We start from the raw sequence: 19,898 nt of genomic DNA, 5'->3' as shown, positions 1-19,898 counted from the left end.
AACACAGAGCCAGAGTCCGTGGCCCGGAAAGAAGAGGGGCCATAAGATGGACGCAGTCTGCACAGGGGACAGCACTGGATTCTTTTGCAGGTAAGTGTCAGTATGCTATGCATACTAGCCCATTATGCTTTTAAATAAATAAGTGCACTTGTAAGACCGCTGCACAAACACGATGTGACAGAAAATATTGCAACGACCGCCATTTTATTCTCTAGGGTGTTATAAAAAAATTGTATAATGTTTGGGGGTTCTAAGTAATTTTTTCTAGCAAAAAACAATGTTTTTAACTTGTAAACAACAAATCAGAGAAAGAGGCTCGGTCCCTAACCGCTTAAGACCCGGACCATTATGCAGGTAAAGCGCCTGGCCCCTTTTTGCGATTCGGCACTGCGTCGCTTTAACTGACAAACAAAATTGGCGTCCTTTTTTCCCACAAATAGAGCTTTCTTTTGGTGGTATTGTATTTCTTGCGCTATAAACAATAATAGAGCGACAATTAAAATATATATATATATATTTTTTACTTTTTGCTATAATAAATATCCCCAAAAAAGATAAAAACAATGTCCTCAGTTTAGGCCAATACGTATTCTTCTACATATTTTTGGTAAAAAAAAAAAATCGCAATAAGCGTTTATTGATTGGTTTGCGCAAAAGTTATAGCATTTACAAAATAGGGAATAGTTTAATGGCATTTTTATTAATTTTTTTTTTTTACTAGTAATAGAAAATGATTGCAGCCACTACATCTAAGAATTATTAAGCTGCAATACTATATAATATATTTTTGTTTTTAAGTTTAATCCCTCTTTTGTTTGCTAGACATCATCCAATAGTTTCTTGGCATTTTCTTATCCTAAAGCCTAGTACACACGACCGGTTTTCCCGCCAGGAAAACTGCCAGGAGAGCTTTTGGCCGGGAAAACCCGGACGTGTGTATGCTTCCTCGTAGTTTTCCAGTCAGGAAAACAGCCGGGAATCCTGTCGGGAAAATGGAGAACCTGCTCTCTATTTTCCCGTCGGGATTCCCGGCGGTTTTATTTCCACCAGATCTACTACTTACCTATGGGAAATACTGCGAGGCAGTGCCGATGGAGCAGACACATGGCCGGGATTCCCGGCGGTTTTATTTCCACCAGATCTACTACTTACCTATGGGAAAGACTGCGAGGCAGTGCCGATGGAGCATACACACGGCCGGGATTCCCGGCCAAAGCTCCATGGCAGTTTTCCTGCCGGGTTCTCGGCTTTCCCCTCGGTTTTCTCGGCAGACTTTTTACCGCCGAGAAAACCGAGCGCGTGTACAGGGCTTTACTGTAGATGTAGTTCTGTGTCACTCAGTATGTAGCTTACCGAGTAGCTTAAAGTGGAGTTCCGGCCACAATTTCACTTTTTAAATATAAATACCCCTGTAATACACAAGCTTAATGTATTCTAGTAAAGTTAGTCTGTAAACTAAGGTCCGGTTGTTACAGCATTTAGACACTTTATAAAATAGAAATTGACTGGGGCCATCTTAAGTGTGGGCATCAAGCCAGACTGTATGACTTCCTGGATTTCAGCCTTGCAGATCTCGCACATGCTCAGTGCTGCACAAGCAGTGTAATAGGTTTCAGATCAGGTTTCAGCACCTGTACTGTCCAAGTCACATGATTCTTCGAGACTGGGGAGTGCACAGACTCCTGGAAAGTTACACCCACTACATTCCCAGGAGTCTGTGCGGTGTAGGTTAGAAAGCTTAAGCACCTAGGTGCAGGAAGTGGGAAGATTAACTATTCTGCCTAGCAACAACACTTTGAAGGCATCTAAAAAAAATATTTTTTTTCTTAAAGGACTAATGACATTTTTTTAAAACTACTGATGTAATGTTATATTTATGGGTGGAACTTCACTTTAAAATGTGCTGGATTTCCTTGTGGACCTGAGAGCATCAATGTTTGCTTTATTAGTTTAGGGGTAGACATGCACTTAAAACACAAATGATTCCTAAAGACACATGGTTTTAGCACTATAGGGAAAGATGTTCTATACAATGTTTACTGCCTATCTCTACACTGTAGGCGTTACCATAGAATCATCTTTCAGACTCATTTTGCAAAGGCCAATTCTTTGTTTTCAGTCCAGCTGTAAAACATTATGCAGGTTTTGACAAGGTACAATTATAAAATCCTATGCTGCTGCAATAAAGGGAATTGTTTTTGCAATCTGGTAAACTTGTACAGATTCTTATTGATTTGATATTCCATTTTTAATCTTCAAGGTACCTGGGAGAAGTTATTGCTTTTATACCATAGCTACTAAACTTTATTAAAGTGTGTATCAGTGTTCCAGATGAAAATAGAGAGCAATATATGTGTTATCTGAAGCATGTGCTTTTTTTCCCCCCAACAGGAACACAACCTTTTGCAGCAAAGTTGCCTTTCCCTTGGAGGTATTCAAAAAAGATCAGAATTCATGTGTTGGTACTGCCAAAGCATCGGAGGAGAAGTTGTTTGAGCTGGGAGCCATACATCATTTGACTTGTCCAGATACGCATGGCTATTTTCCTGCCAATATAACACCTACTGTGAAATGGTACATGGTAAGGGCAAGCTACAAAAGTCATCTCTACTGCTAAATACATTACTTCCTCAGATGTGCCAATAGACATATGAAGGTAAAAGATGTTAAAATGAAACCACTACCGTGCATACTTTTATTTTGTGAGTCTGGATGCATATTTGACGACAGAGATATTTAGTGTCATCTTTAACCACCTCACTACCGGGCACTTTCACCCCCTTCCTGCCCAAGCCATTTTTCAGCGCTGTCACAATTTGAATGACAATTACGCAGTCATGCTACACTTTACCCAAATGAAAATTATAATCATTTTTTCCCCACAAACAGAGCTTTATATTGATGGTATTTGATCCCCCTCTGCGGTTTTTATTTTTTTCGCTATAAACAAAAGAAGAGCGACAATTAAAAGAAAAAAGCAATATTTTTTACTTTTTTCTATAATAAATATCCCCAAAAATATATATAAAAAAAAAAATGTCCTCAGTTTTGGCCGATACGTATTCTTCTACATATTTTTGGTTAAATTTTTTTTGCAATAAGCGTATATTGATTGGTTTGCGCAAAAGTTATAGCGGCTACAAAATAGGGGATAGATTTATAGCATTTTTTTTTTGTTTTACTAGTAATGGCGGCGATCAGTGATTTTTATCTTGACTGTGATATTCCGTCGGAGACACTGGACACTTTTTACACTATTTTGGGACCATTTACATTTATACAGCGAACAGTGCTATAAATATGCACTGATTACTGTGTAAATGTGACTGGCAGGGAAGGGGTTAACACTAGGGGGCAATCAAGGGGTTAAATGTGTACCCTAGTGAGTGATTCTAACTGTAGGGGACTGACTGGGGGAGGTGACCGATCTGTGTCCCTATGTACAAGGGACACAGCATCGGTCTCCTCTCCCTGACAGGACATGGATTTCTGTGTTTACACATAGAGATCCACGGTCCTGCTGAGTTACTGGACAATCGCCGGTGCCCGGCGACCATCGCGGCTGCCTGGCACGGGCATCGGGTTCCCAGTAACGCAGCGGGAGCTCACGCACCCCCTAGTGGCTCTGCAAGGTGAGAACTTCATATGACGTCCTCTCAGAACAAGAGCACTGTCGTGCCGCCGTCAATTGACGGCAGCCGGTAGTAAAGTGGTTAAAGAGGAACTGAACTCTGGAAGTTGTCCAAAAAAAAAGGCAGGCAGAGGGCAAAGGCTTAGTTACCAGCAGGCCTGTGACAATGGTTGGGCAGAAGTGGGGACTACTCTGGGTGCAGAGTGTATTGTAGGGATCAGGGCGCGGCAAGTTCCTTTTTACTATAAGGCTGACAAGAGTTGTGGCAGCGGCATCACTACTTCAGTCATGCTGGAACCGGCAAGGAGAGAAAGAGAGAGCCAGGAGGAGGTGCAGGCTGTGCTCTCTCTCCCCTTCCACCTCATAAGCTTGCACATAATGGAGGGGGCACAATTTGGTATCTTTGACCTGGGCTCTGGATGATCCTGTCACAGCACTGGTCACCAGCATTGCCTGTGGTCTCCCTATAATAATATTATTATTATTATTATACACGATTTATACCCTATATCTGATTCTTCCTATTGCTGACATATTGCCTGGGTCTGAACTGTGTGGAGACAGCTATCTTGATAAAGGGAGAGTTTTGCTTCCTCTGCCAGAGCTTTCAGCCAGGGGAACAGTAATCAGCACAGTAGTAATATGTGCAAATCTCAAATCAACTCACTCCATATCTCTCCAGACTAGCAGAGGCAGCAGTGCCTTAGATCTCATGCTGCAGAACAACAACACTGAGGCCGTATGCAGAGGAGTGTTCCTATACCAAGAAGTGCCCTGCTGTTTTTAAAGAGGAACTCCAGACAAAGGGATATTTTTAAGGGTAGTGTTTAGCACAATTAACATTTCTAAAAGTCCTTAAACATAACAAATCTTAGCTTTTTGAATTCAGGTCCCCTTTAAAACTAGTTTTATATAGGGAACACATTTTTATGGGCAAAACCTTTCAAAACAACACCTTAAAAGGCCTAAGGATGCCATAGATATCCAATGGAAATGATATTTTAATAATGAACATCTGAATACTAAAGATTCCGATCACCCCTTATCTGGAGCGCAAGACATTTAGATTTTCATGTTTCTGTTTTAACAATTTTGCCTTTTTCCCCACTGTGCACAGAGAACATAATGTACTTTAAGGTCTATCTGTATTTTTAAGTAGTTAAATTCAGACTCTCTCCCGTTGCCATTTTCCTGCAGGTTTGAATGTGATTGCTGTAAGGCAGTACACACTGTTCTTATGAAAGACGATTTGATAAATGTTGCTCAATATGTCATTGTTCTGTATGGGTAGTGTATTATTTACAAGCTTCTGTTTGCAGCCATAATATCTCTTTTCTGGGTGCAGTGCAGTATGCCAATCCATTTGTAAACCCGTAATTCTACTAATGATATTATTCACATAACAAATAAGGCATAAACACAATGCCTAAGAGGATTACTCTGCATGACAAGCTTTGTTATTCCAGTCAGAATGCCGTTCTTCATGTAGATTAGCATTCTGTTGTTAAGCAGTATTCCCTATGTTTCAAATTTAAAAATATATTCATAAAGTGTAGCTTCCTGAACAGGATTATTGTGCAATTTAGAGAAAAAGTCACAAAATATGATGTGTATGATGATCTCTGCCTATATCTGCTTACTGCTACAGATTTGTCAACCACAGCAGAGGAGCTTGGAAGAGATAGGGAGTTAAAAAGAATAAATTGCATTTTGATGACAATCTAAAGGCCTGCCGTGCAAAAATAGCATTACCCAGAAGCCTTTTTTATTTTAATGTAGAGGCGTTTTTGCATACATTTTTTTAGGTAGGACTTTTATAATATAAACAAAAAAATAATAATTATTGAGCAAATATACAGACTAAAAATAAAAGTGCAAGCTGCTGGCAACAGCACAACAGGACCAGTTGAGATAAACATGAAACAATAAAATGTTTTTGCTGTGCTAAACATAGATAATGAATACACAAGTGTCAGGTCACCTGTGGCCAGGTGACAAGTGCACCCTGTTGGGGTCAGGGATGCACCACAGGGTAGTGAAACCCTATAGCCGACTGCTGCTATCAGAGAGGAAGCGTGAACCCAAGATCCCCCAGGGCGCGGAGTCTAAGACCCAGCTTTGTGTTCACCAGAGCCTCTAGTGGCGAGGATGGCCTTCGCCGCAGCTGGATCCAGATCATGACCCCTGGGATCCCCTAGGTCACGCTCCGCAGGGAAAGAGGGGAGGCAGAAGGCAGGACAAGCGATAGTAATGGGTAAGCCGAGGTCAGGGCAACAGGCAGACAAGGTTAACCGAGAGACAGGCAAAAGGTCAGGATCACAGGCAAACAGAAGAAGTCAGGGACGAGCCAAAAACAGTACACAGGAAGGTAATCATAGCACACTGCAGACAGAAACTTAAGCTAACAACACCGTTGAACAGCACTACAGACCTGTAGTGCAACAGTTAATATAGACTTCCTGGGATGGCCTGGGTGGGGCCATACAGGAAGGGGAAGTGATAAAAAGGCAACCAGAACAGAGTCAGGCCTCTAATGAGCAGATGGAAACAGGTAAGCTGCCATACTTTATTGCATATCCATGACAACAAGTGTCCTTAAAAATTGTGAACAACTAGTGCTGTTCTAAATAGTGCAGATGAATTCCCTGATGAACATCCAGTAACAGCGAGAATAATTGATGTGCGTTTTGACCACCCAAGTGTACCTCCACCGATATTGATAAAAAATGCCTCCTTACCAGAGATCTAGATTTTAAATTATAAGAGTCTAGACAGGCGTGATATGCAAGCATAGAAGATCCAATCATCTTCCTCTAATATATTGCAGCTGGTGGTACTGTCATGGCTGATGGTAAAGTTTACACCATAGTAGGAACCATGAAGGAAAGATAAAGACATCCTAGAAGTCAATCGGCCAGTATACAGGATTGGCGTGTGTGGTACCTCACGAACATGGACTCCACCTACGCGCTTTGTAAGAATTAACGTCCTCTGGGGCATATTAGACCCTTTTATATGCTGGGTCGCACAGTCTGGCGAGAGTTTGAAATTGTTATAAGAATTTCTATATACCTGAAAGCGACAAGATTGTGCCGATTGACTACATAAGTGCTGGTATTCACCTGTAGAGTGGGGGAAATAATTATTTGATCCCCTGCAGATTCTGTAAGTTTGCCCACTTACAAATAAATGAAGGATATATAATTTTTATCATAGGTGTATTTTAAATGATAGAGACAGACTATGAACCACAAATCCAGAAAAAAAAACATTATACAAATGTTATACATTGAGTTGCAGTTCCGTGAGTAAAATAAGTATTTGATCCCCTACCAACCAACAACAATTCTGGCTCCCACAGACTGGTTATAGTATGTTCTCATGTGGTACATAGATTAGTCCTGTTCCTAACGACTCGTTATGTGTATAAAACACACCTGTCCACAGAACCTTTTTCTTCCATTCAAACCTCACAATCATGGGCAAGACCAAAGCAAAGGACAAAGGACATCAGGGACAAGATTGTAGACCTACGCAAAGGCTGGAATGGGCTACTAGACCGTCAGCAAGAAGCTTGATGTGAAGGGGACAACTTTTGGAGTGATTATTTGAAAATGGAAGAAATAGAAAATAATCATCAATGGACCTCAGTCTGGAGCTCCATCCAAGATTTCACCTCATGGGCTAAGGCTGATTATGAGAAAAGTGAGGGATCAGCCCAGAACTTCACAGGAGGAGCTTGTGAATGATCTCAAGGCAGTTGGGAGCGCGGTCACCAAACAAACCATTGGTAACACAATGCACCACCCGCAAGGTCCCCCTCCTCAAGAAGGAACATGTACAGGCCCTCTGGAATATAACGGTAGCAAACCACATACATAAAGTGCTTGTGACACAATTAATTAACAAAAGTGACTCTGTGCAACCATACAGTGCAACATATAAACTGCTAATTAATTACCGTAATTTCCTCTACCTTTCCACGCATGTACACTTTAAAATATATCTATAGAAAACCACATATGTAAAGTGCTATGGTGCTATTGATAATAAGTTATAGCACTTTATATATGTGGTTTTCTATAGATCTATTTCAAAGTGTACATGCGTGGAAAGGTAGAGGAAATTAATTAGTAGTTTATATGTTGCACTATATGGTTGCACAGAGCCACCTTTGTTAATTAATTGTGTCACTAGAGCACTTTATGTATGTGGTTTGCTACAGTTATATTCCAGAGTGTGTATATATATTGTAAGGGGTTAGCTCGGTAGCGGGGTGTGTGACCCCCTGGATGGGTTCACTACACTCTGAATTTATACAGAAAGGCAGTCGAAGACGGTTGAAAACAACAATTTTGGTTTATTCTTCCATCTTGCTGGAAACAAGTGCAAGCATCCAAACAGCATAAACAAAATCAAACATAAAATAAACCCTGGCCACTTGGGGCGTCTACCTAGACCAACAGGAACCTATCTATGGAGTCTGGCACAGCCTAGTGCTGGGCAGACACTGCTGGTCATACAGCAGAAAAACAAATGGTCTTTTTGATTTTTATCACACAGAAAAATCAACAGCACCTCACCTCTTCAGAAGTATTTCTGTTCACTGCTCTCCTTCACTCAAAAAGCCTTTGGATGCAGCAATCAGTAGTAATCCTCTGGATTACTTATAGAGGCCTTAATTGCCTCATTCTGAACAGCTGAAGTTTTCCAACGCCCTTAAACCTTTCTGGCTACTTCTGCAGCCGACACCCGATAATAATTGGTGTATTGTCTAAACAAGGCAGAAATGTATCTCCCGTCTGTGACAACACCCACAGATTTACCTGACTTCCTGTCACAATATATACATAGAAATACACAGGGAATAATCAATTTAATATAAGTTAGCGCAACACTTTTTTCTTTTATTTATATGCTGCGTGCATGGTCTTATGGGACTCGCAATATTTCCAGTGTTTAGACATGTACAGGCCCATCTGAAAGTTTCCAGTGAACCTCTAAATGATTCAGAAAAGGATTGTGAGAAAGTGCTGTGGTCAGATGAGACCAAAATTGAGCTCCTTGGCATTACCTTGACTCACCGTGTTTGGAGGAAGAAAAATGCTGACTATGACCCTAAGAACACCATCCGTACAGTCAAGCACAGGGGTGGAAACATTATGCTTTGGGGCTGTTTCTCTGCTAAAGGTACAGGCCGACTTTGCCACATTGGGGGGGGGGGGGGCAATGGACGGGGCCATGTATTGTAAAATCTTGGTCGAGAACCTTCTACCCTCGGTGAGAGCACATGAGAACACTGAAGATGGGTTGCGGATGGGTCTTCCAGCATTCCAATGACACAAAACTTATCAAGGCAACAAAGGAGAGGCTCAAGAAGAAGCACATTATGGTTATGAAGCTGAAACTTCTAGTTGCCAAGAGGCAGTCAGGAAACCTTAAGGATTTAGAGAAGATCTATAAAGAATGGAGAGTGGACCAAAATCCCTCCTGAGATTTGTGCAAACCTGGTCACCAACTACAACAAAAGTCTTACCTCTGTGCTTGCCAATAATGGTTTCTCCAAGTACATATTTGCTTGGGGATCAAATACTTATTTTACTCTCTGAACTGCAACTCAATTTATAACATTGTGTTTTTTTGGTTGATATTCTGTCTTTATCATTTAAAATATACCTATGATAAAAAAATTATAGACCCTTCATTTCTTTGTAAATGGGCAAACTTACAAAATCTTCAGAGGATCAAATAATTATTTTCCCTACTGTATATATTCTAGGTAGGATTGCTTTTCACCTGCAGACCATAACCCTTAATCTGTCCTCATTAGGCCCAGTAAGCTATAGCATTGTCCACCAGCCAGTGTTCTGGTTCATTGAAGGGAGGGTGAACTTAAAACCCAGTGCGTTGGGTATTCACGCTAATACCTGCCATGCTATGATGCTGTTTACCAGCAAATCTTCTCATCTTGTGCAGAATTGTGGACATTTTCCAATGATCATTGTTTGAAGTTTTCATGTTTTTTTCTTTGCACTCCAGTGAAGTCACTTCTGCGGAGTGTGATATGACCTCATACTTTTAACCACTTGCTTACTGGGCATATACCCCCCTCCTGCCCAAGTGAAATTTCAGCTTCCGGCACTGCGTCGCTTTAACTGACAATTACGCGGTCGTGCAACGTGGCTCTCAAACAAAATTGCCGTCCTTTTTTTCCCACGTTTGGTGGTATTTGATCACCTCTGCAGTTTGTTTTTTTTGCGCTATAAACAAAAAAAGCGACAATTTTTGAAAAAAAATTCAATATTTTTTACTTGTTGCTATAATAAATAGCCGAAAAAAAACAAAAATGTTCTCAGTCTAGGCTGATATGTATTCTTCTACATATTTTTGGTAAAAAAATAAATAAAAAAAATTGCAATAAGCGACTGGTTTGCGCAAAAGTTATAGCGCCTACAAAATAGGGGACAGAATTATTATTTTTTATTATTTTTTTTTTTACTAGTAATGGCGGCGATCTGCGATTTTTATTGGGACTGCGACATTATGGCGGACACATCGGACACTTTTGACACCATTCACATTTATACTGCGATCAGTGCTATAAATATGCACTAATTACTGTATAAATGTGACTGGCATTAAAGGGGTTAACACTAGGGGGTGAGGAAGGGGTTAAATGTGTACCCTGCATAGTGTTTCTAACTGTGGGGGAGGGGGTGACTGGGGGAGGTGACCGATCTGTGTCCCTATGTACAAGGGACACAGATCGGTCTCCTCTCCCTTACAGGACGTGGATCTGTGTGTTTACACACACAGATCCACGTCCTTGTCACTGTAACCGCCGATCGCGGGAGCCTGGCGGACATTGCGGCCGCCAGGCACGCGCATCGGCACCTCAGTGATGCGGCGGGCACACGCGCTTCGCCGGCGGCGGCGCTCGCACGCCCCCCAGTGGCTGGAGGCCGTATATAGACGACCAGCCGCCAATTAAGATCCACACTGCGGCCGTATAAAGTCGTACGGCCGTCAGGAAGTGGTTAATATTTTGCTGTGGACAACAATGTTGTTTTGTTTTTTTGGCTTGAGTTTATATAGTTATATAGTTCCTGATATATAAGGAACATTTTGTAGCTCCATCATGGCCGTCATGAGTGTTCTCACAAGATTTGCTTGAACATTGTTTACACTTTTTTTACTCCTATAGCTGAATTCCCTGCACGTATAGAACAGTTTCATTTATTCTAATTATGTAGTAATAATAACAATTGTATTTTTTTATATACAGCTTGTATATATACCTTTATCTTTTTTTTTTTTTTTTAGCTGCTCCTGTCTAATAAACAGTAGCATTCAAACAGGACAGGGTTGGCCAGCTCTATAAGCCAGTATGGCTGTACTGTATTGCACTTTAATACAGTTCTTCAGAATTCTATGTTCGTATTATGTTTGGAGCATTTCCGTCAAAGAATTAAAACAGTCTGATAGCTCACTGTGTGTTGCCGAATGCAAAAATAAAAATAATAATAATTGATATACCTTAAAGATAGCAACTGTAACTTTGACCAAATGTCCTAATATATTCCCACTATGCATCTCATTATAACACTTTTCTTCAGTCCTGTTCCAGCAATCTTCACTGTGTGGCCTTGCTCAGAGCTGCACGGCCTTTCTCCCAAAAATAATCGTTCTGTACTACCCATGCATGCTGCATTCACTTGTAAAGGAAAGTTGTGCTCCAAGCAACTGCCGGAGGCTGCCACAAGTGGCTTTTACATTTGTAATTATTTGGGCCTGAGTCTGTACAGGCAGTCCCCGAGTTACGAATGGGTTAGGGACTGTAGGTTTGTTCTGAATTCAAATATGTTCGTAAGTCGAAACAGCATGCGCAGAACGGCAGATTTGTTGTTTTCCAATGTTCCGCGAAATGTCCCTGCCATCGAAAAGTGGCCGTGCATGCGCAGAACGGCAGATACGTAGTTTTCCGATGTTCTGACGAATGTTCCCGCCGTCGAAAAGGTCCAGTCGAATGTGCCCGCCATCAAAATGGTCCCGTCGAATGTGCCCGCCAGCGAAAAGGTTCGATCTAATGTGCCCGCCAGCGAAAAGGTTCGGTCTAATGTGCCCGCCGTCGAAAAGGTTCCGTCTAATGTGCCCGCCATCGAAAAGTGGCCACGCAGCCTCCCGTTCGTAAGTAGGAGTCGTTCTTAAGTCGGATGTTCGTAATTCAGGGACTCCCAGTATGTGCAATATGAAGCAGCCATTTTCAAGGAGCTGAGCAGCTCCAATATTGGTCCCGGCAGATTTGTTGTTTTCCAATGTTCCGCGAAATGTCCCTGCCATCGAAAAGTGGCCATGCATGCGCAGAACGGCAGATACGTCGTTTTCCGATGTTCTGACGAATGTTCCCGCCGTCGAAAAGGTCCAGTCGAATGTGCCCACCGTCAAAAAGGTCCCGTCGAATGTGCCCGCCAGCGAAAAGGTTCGATCTAATGTGCCCGCCAGCGAAAAGGTTCGGTCTAATGTGCCCGCCGTCGAAAAGGTTCCGTCTAATGTGCCCGCCATCGAAAAGTGGCCACGCAACCTCCCGTTCGTAAGTAGGAGTCGTTCTCAAGTCGGATGTTCGTAACTCAGGGACTCCCAGTATGTGCAATATGAAGCAGCCATTTTCAAGGAGCTGAGCAGCTCCAATATTGGTCCCACAGTTAAGATCCCTGGACCTGGGCTAAAGGTAAATATTTGTGTTAGTAGGATGCATTCACGGGGGAAGAAGGCATTTATTAAAGGCAGTTTTAGAAAGGTCATAAAAAGAAAGTCCAGTAACACTTTATAGTCCTCCATTTTTTAATAACATGTATCTAATGTGAACCTAAAATCCACTCCTCAAGGAGAAAAAAAGAAAAGACTCCAATTGCATAACTTCATCTTAAAATTCCAAATAAAATGGCTATACAACTCTTGGTATAAGTGCACTGAAAATCACTCAAAGACATACTGTACCCCAACCATGCTGGGATGCCCCTTGAAAGCTTCTGAAAACTCTCAGGTGGCACAGTACCTCTACTATGTGATGATGTTTAGGAGAAGGGAACATCATCCCCACACACTTCAGGAACTGTCTGGCTCTTTCTCCACACTATGTCTGAGTAGCTATGGATATGCAGCAACTTACGCTAAACTGTGTTCTAGAGGTCAAGTAAATGAAGCAAATCTCCCAATGGAAACCTTTTTCAATATCTAATAACAATATCATTTTCTGGTGCTGCATGATTAATTCTGCTTATTATTCCTACCTTCTTACAAATGTTATACATAGGTCACACTTCCTTGTGGGATTTTCTTTCAAATGGTAGCTTGTTTTAGTCTATTCAAATCTAATCTGATGTCTAAGTCCAGATGAAATTACATTTAAGCTTTAAACTTTCAGACTATAAAATATAAATTACAATTTTTATATTTCTTTACTCAAATCCCTTTGTTGAGCTGGTATTTAATCTCTAAAACTTTATTTTATTTTAGGACCTGAAAGATACATGTAGAGTTGTGTTTTGTGGTTTGTAAACCTCAGTCTGTTTTGTGATTTGGAAGTAGTGTGGCTGTTGCAGTACTTTGTTTTTCTTTTTGTTTGTTTTTTATTAGAACTGTGAAGTAGTTGATCGTTTCTATGACCGAGTTGTTAAAGGAGCTGATTTAATATTTTTAACTATGTCACTGCCGTTCCAAGGAAACTATACATGTATCGTGACATATGAGGATAGTGGGAGGATTTATAACCTTACTAGGACTATGCGCATTAAAGCAATAGGTAAGAAAAGCTAAGTATGAGGTATAATCTGTTTTAACTCTGTTATTGATGCTAAAATGTCCTTGCTAATAAAATGTTTACATTGGGTTAAGACTTCAAGCGATACTAAAACTTTTTTTTTTAAATAACAAACATGTCATGCTTACCTCCACTGTGCAGCTCGTTTTGCACAGTGTAGCCCAAATCCCCCTTTTCTGGGGGCTCTTCGCGGCTCCTCCCCGCATTAGATAACCCCCTAGGACAGGGGTCTTCAAACTATGGCCCTCCAGTTGTTTAGGAACTACAATTCCCATCATGCCTAGTCATGTCTGTGAATGTCGGTGTGTTACAATGCCTCATGGGATGTGTAGTTCTACAACAGCTGGAGGGCCGTAGTTTGAGGATCCCTGCCCTAGGAGAAGCGCTCTCCCGAGGGGGTTACCTTGCGGGCGCGCTCCTGAGTCATACACTCAGCGTCCATAGATTCTGAGTGTATGAGTCGGCCCCACCCCCGCCCGCGTCATTGGATTTGATTGATAGCAACGGGAGCCAATGGCTGCGCTGCTATCAATCTATCCAATCAAACCTAGGACTCCAAGGAGAGAAGGACGGTGGGGACGGCCCACAAAAATTTGGGGCTCAGGAAAGTAAAACAGGGGGCCGGACACTGCATATGATGCATTAAGGTGAAAAAACACAAAGGTTTACAACCCCTTTAAAGTGGTAACTCCAGCCAAAAAAATATATATATTTTGGTTTGAATAGACTGGGTAAGGATTAGAGCAGGGATATGCAATTGGCGGACCTCCAGCTGTTTCAAAACTACAAGTCCCATCATGCCTCTGGGTATCATGCTTGTGGCGGTCAGTCTTGCTATGCCTCATGGGACTTGTAGTTCTGCAACAGCTGGAGGTCCGCTAATTGCCTATCCCTGGGTTAGAGTCTCTGTCTGGTTATTGAGCCTGCCTATAACCCTATCAGTGAAATTTTGGATTTCCCCCCACTCTTTCTCCTTATCAGAATGGTCACAAGGACAAGTAGCAAGAATAGATATCTATAACAGTGGTAGAGATAACCCTGGATTAAAGCATCAAATGACTACCTTTTGGAAAGCATATTTTCCTAACTCCAGCATGGACCTCGGATGGAGGTCTACTTTATCAATATCTGCTCTAATTGTAGTTGGGATTCCAAACAGATTACAATACATTTTCTTAATGCACACAATTTAAATTTGCCATGGGTGTACCCAACGCCCAGTTTCACAATACCTTGGACATGGGCAAGGCAGCTCAGATTTCGAGCCGTGGGTGGCCCAGCCAATGCCTCCTGGCTTAATAGATTTTGATTAAGAAATTTAAGTTGGGCAGAAAAAGTTAACCAAACTGTGACTACAGCCAATCAGCTATCGTCAGCGTTTGCAGAGCTGCAGGTGTCAGATTGTAGTAGTTGGCAGTGGGAGATTTTTTCATCCATGCTGTTTAGACCCATGTGAATCCATGTGAACTTCTGGGGAGTGTCAATACATTGTTAATGACACCATTTCAGCTCACATATCGCACTGTGAACTGTCAGTTCGGACATGAATTGTATCGCATAGTTGTGAACACCAATGCAATACGATTCTGGTGCGGACCAAAAAAAGGTCCAGTGCGAGTTGAGTCCGAATGTAAATCCTATTTCAGCCATGCTATCTGTATGGCTGAAATCGCATCACATGCGATTTTTCACCACGCAGCAGTGTGAACCCCTAAACCCAAAATCAGACATTTTATTATATTGTAACCTGTTAAATCTTAGATGTTATGACTGCATTCGTTTTCTATTTAGGCTTTATCTTAATCTAGTAATCCAACCACTGAGCCTGCTGTTTTTTTTATTATTTTTTTTTAAAGAACAAGCTCTTGCAGATTGTATCAGTTATGGGGATGAAATAAACCATTTAACACTGGCAGGGGTGCTTAAAATAATCATCTTTTATCAATTTATGTTGCTGTAACTTCCTATGTGTTAACTGGAACTTGCCTGCAATTTGTTAGTGTATATAAATCTGTTAGTACATATAACACTCACACACATGCAGAGGCTTAAAAAAGTGAATGTGGCATGAACGTGTCCCATAGGAGACCATGTTAAATGGACTGTAGTGCATTTCTGCAAAAAGCAATAAATATAAATAGGTGTGAACCAGGCCTTATACAGGAAGTGTGCTACTGGCCAGGTGAAAACAGAGGAAAAAATTAAAAAGAAAATGAATGTAGCCACCAGATCTAATAATTGGTAAGCTACAGTAAATTACATTTCTTGGTTTGTCTTTAAGTCACTGGATGCAGGTTGTATTGTGTCCCCCGTAGTGTGAAGCTCTGTACACACGGCCGGGAATCTCGTCACGAAAAAAACGTTGGTTTTCCTGATGAGATTCCTGGCAAGCGTTCTTGCTCGCCGAGTGTACACACGGTCATTCAAAAGAACGCAGTGACGTCATCGACTACGGTGAGCATGCGCTCCTCACATTCAATGCCGTCGCCGCCATCTTGCTACACCCTACACTATGCCTTGGAAGCCACCGCGCATGCGCCGAAGTCTCATCGGGCATGCGCTGGTTTCCATGGAGGTAGGTAAGTATACACACGCTCGGGTTTCTCGGCAGGAAAACACTGCCGAGATTCCCGACGAGAAAATGGAGAGCAGGTTCTCTGTTTTTCTCGTCGAGATTCCCGGCAGTTTTCTCGACGAAAAACCATACACAAAATTTTTTTCGGCAAAAAGCTCTCCCAGCAGTTTTCTTGCTGTTTCTTGCCCAGAAAACCATGCGTGTGTACGAGGCCTGACTGTTTAAAGCCATTTAAAGATTGTGTGAAACTTATTATGACAGGTTGCTTACCAATAAATTAGCAAGTGAGATGTTTACAAATGAATTGGCTATCTTCCACCTTGTGGCCTTCATGCTTACTTGATAAGTGAGTAAGAAAGTGGACATGTGTAAGCTGAATAAATATTGCCTATTGAAGCTTTCAGTTCAGGAGAAAGCGGTGACAGTTATATTACAACATGGTCCTTGAACATCTGCAAACAAACACAGAGAACTTTCCAGCTCAAAGAATCAAAGCGCCAAAGTCCTTAATGCAGTTCAGCACAGCACAATTGCATGGCCTACTGCTTCTACCACCCCTTAAATTGGCTCCCGTAGCTTTTCGAGAACTTCATGGTAGGCTTGATTTTATTCGGCCATCTGTTTGAAGAGGGCCTGGTGTTTGCAGGTCTGGGGGCTTGAACACAAGATAAATTGATGAGTAGCTGGTGCAGTTTTTACTTTCCTATATGTCCTGCAAAAAAAAAAAAATCCTGTCAGCATTCCCACAGCTCTGGACAAAAGTGTAGAACTGTTTCCTGATATCCAAGGGTTTTACCATTTCTGTGCAGTGCTGGACTGCTATCTGTAAGTATTCAGCACAATACTACCTCCCACCCAGGTTTGAGGTAAAGCATGGGGATCACCTGCACAGTCTTGAGGAAAAGTCACCTGAAGAAGGGAGTTCAGAGGGCACCCCTTCTCACAGTGGAGTAGACATGTTTTCTTTCTTATTTGCAGCCGATGATAAATTACAAAAACGTGAGGCAGCTTTTGTCAATATTTCCCCTAAACACACTGCTGCGCCACCAGTTCAAAAACAGGAATCGTAGAGCTGAAGCAGTGATTAGGGGGCCACCCCATTAGTCTCATACTCTCCCAGTGCACCTGGCTTGTTTTGTGCAAGAAATAACATCTTGTCTGTTGCTGTCCTATGATCAGACTGATACCAGAGGGTCGCTTCCCACCTAGTAACCCCTTAGGGCCACCCTGTCCACAGCTTGCCCCACCCTAATATGATTACCCTCATATTACGGACTTCTCGTTAACCCCTAACTTACTGAGGCCTTCCTGACCAAACCCCATTATGTAGGCCCTACGCTAAGACCCCTTTCACACTGAAGCGTTTTTACAGCGTTTTAGCGTTAAAAATAGCGCTATTAAAATGCTCTCCATGCATCTCAATGGACCCTTTCACACTGAGTCCTGCAAGCAGCTTTTGGGCGCTGAAAAAAAACCACTCCAAAAACTCCCCTCTCCATTGAAATGAATTGTAAAAACACCTTGCCCTTTCACACTGAGGTGTTGCACTGGTGGGGCGTTGAGAAAAGTCCTGCAAGCAGCAGCTTTTGGGCACTGAAAAAAAAACTTTCAAAAACTCCCCTCTCCATTGAAATGAATTGAAAGCGCTGTAAAAACGCCTTACCCTTTCACACTGAGGTGTTGCATTGGCGGGGCATTGAGAAAAGTCCTGCAAGCAGCAACTTTTGGGCGCTGAAAAAAAAACGCTCCTCTCCATTGAAATGAATTGAAAGTGCTGTAAAAACACCTTGCCCTTTCACACTGAGGCACTGCAAAAACTCCCTAAAACGTTAGGGTCTTAGCGGTGCTTTACCAGCATTCTTTGGGCGCTGGCAGTGTGAAGGGGCTATAAAAAGGACTCTGGGATTGGAGATGAGGCTTCTTTCAGGCGCTTTACATACTTTTTTTCTTTACCGCCAAAGCGCCTGAAAAAAGTCCGAAAAACGCCCCAGTGTGAAAGGAGCCTTATGCTGTGCCTGAGCTCCTGGCCTATACTTCACTTTGACTATGGGTGAACCCAATCATTAAAATAGCATTGATACCTTCCTGTTCTTTAGAAGCCAAATCTCTCTTCCAGACTCAACCAAAAAAAAACTATTTTAGGGCCAAATCTATGCTGCTACTGTGTTTCCCTGAAAATAAGACCTACCCCAAAAATAAGACCTAGTGTTATTTTCCAGGAGGGCTGCAAAAGAACCCCCGAAAATAAGCCCTAGTTTAAAATTTTTGTACAATGTGTGTGTTTCTGTAATATAACTGCGGGGAAGAGAGCTCCGGGAGGTCACAGAAGTGCAGAGGTATCTGCCACAATTATATTACAGAAACATTATATTACAGAAACACACACATTGTACTGTAATATAGTGAATTGCAGGATTTTACAAGCAAGTTCACACTGGGGATTCCTGTCAGAGGGGGAGAGAAGACAGCACATTTCATTGTAAGACCTACCCCGAAAATAAGCCCTACTGTGTCTTTTTTTTCCAAAATTTTATATAAGACCTGGGCTTATTTTTGGAGAAATACGGTAGTAAGGTCTGCATTAGTGAACTTGCTGTTTGGCTGGCAGGTGCTAAGCACAGGATAATTTTAAAGCATAATTGAAGTCTTAAAACTTTTTAATTTTTTTGATAGTCCTGCATATAATAATTTTGTTATTGCTAGAAAACACCTTAAAATGTGTTTTTTTCCTGACTGCTGATTTCTACTCGCATGCTTTAGTGCTCTGCACTGGCATAGCTAAGTAACTGCCACATGCCTCATCACAAGTTCCTTTACACAGACTTATGCTGCAGGGGGATAGAAAGGGTGTGTCAGACTGATTCCGTTACTAATTACCAAGTACTAATTGCTGAATGTCCCCAAAGGATACATTCACCTTTCAAAAAATAAATCATTAACCACTTCAGGCCCGGGCCAATTCTGACACTTTGTTTCTACATGTAAAAATCATAATTTTTTGCAATTTTTTGGCTAGAAAATTACATAGAAACCCCAAACATTATATATGTTTTTTTTTAGCAGAGACCCTAGAGAATACAATGGCGGTCATTGCAACTTTTTATCTACCTAAAGCGCTGCAAAGAAGCTGCTTGCAGGACATTTTTTGACGTCCTGCCAGCGCAGCGCCTCAGTGTGAAAGCACTCAGGCTTTCACACTTGGATTGCAGCTGAGGCTTTTTCAGGGACTTTACAGGCGCTATAAAAAGAAAATAAATCAGTGCAAAAATGACAAATGAACCCCTGTATAGCAGCTGAACACCAGGGTCAATAATCACAAAATCCCTGTAGAGAAACAAATACAGATGGTGCAGCGCTCAAATAAAATAATAAAAGATGATTAGAAAGTCCATACAATCGCAGTACTCCTCCAGTGAGTGCCAATGTAGACAGACAGATGACTGTGTAGGTAACTTCACACGTGCTAGACACACATCCACCACCACATGAAATGGCCTCTCACCTCACCACCTGGACCCTTTGATTATGGAGGGTCAAATGCGCTTTATGTGTGAATATCAGCAAATCCAACAGTAGTAGAGACGTCACAGAGAAACCGATAGGTCATCCCAGGTCATGTAATAAACAAATGCCAAAACATAGTGCTCTACATTTGGATAAACGATTTAATCGTAATAAAAGATAAAAAAACACTCACAATGAAGGCACCACGATCGGTGCCGATGTATACAGAGTGTATATTGAGCAAAGTGATAGCCGCGGGTGACGTCACAACGCTCCTTCCGTACGCGTTACGTCCTCTATGGGCGGGCACTTCTTAAGCGGTGAAGGAGGCGTAACTTTACAGGCGCTGTTTTTAGCGATAAAGGGCC

General features: G+C 41.9%; 1 protein-coding gene across 4 annotated transcripts in view; it reads left to right on the top strand.

The window, feature by feature from the left end:
• LOC120936855 (interleukin 1 receptor accessory protein) overlaps positions 1-19,898 on the top strand; it is a 319,849-nt gene that overhangs the window by 242,490 nt on the left and 57,461 nt on the right. For all 4 annotated transcript variants that reach the window (XM_040349569.1, XM_040349568.1, XM_040349571.1 and 1 more), the window contains 2 exons: positions 2,392-2,581; positions 13,268-13,433. In XM_040349569.1, coding sequence (XP_040205503.1) covers positions 2,392-2,581; positions 13,268-13,433 — 356 coding nt within the window. The remainder of the gene's footprint in view (positions 1-2,391; positions 2,582-13,267; positions 13,434-19,898) is intronic.

Source organism: Rana temporaria, chromosome 4, assembly GCF_905171775.1.
Source record: "Rana temporaria chromosome 4, aRanTem1.1, whole genome shotgun sequence".
NCBI classification, from domain to species: Eukaryota; Metazoa; Chordata; class Amphibia; order Anura; family Ranidae; genus Rana; species Rana temporaria.
This window is presented reverse-complemented; position numbering and strand designations above follow the sequence as displayed.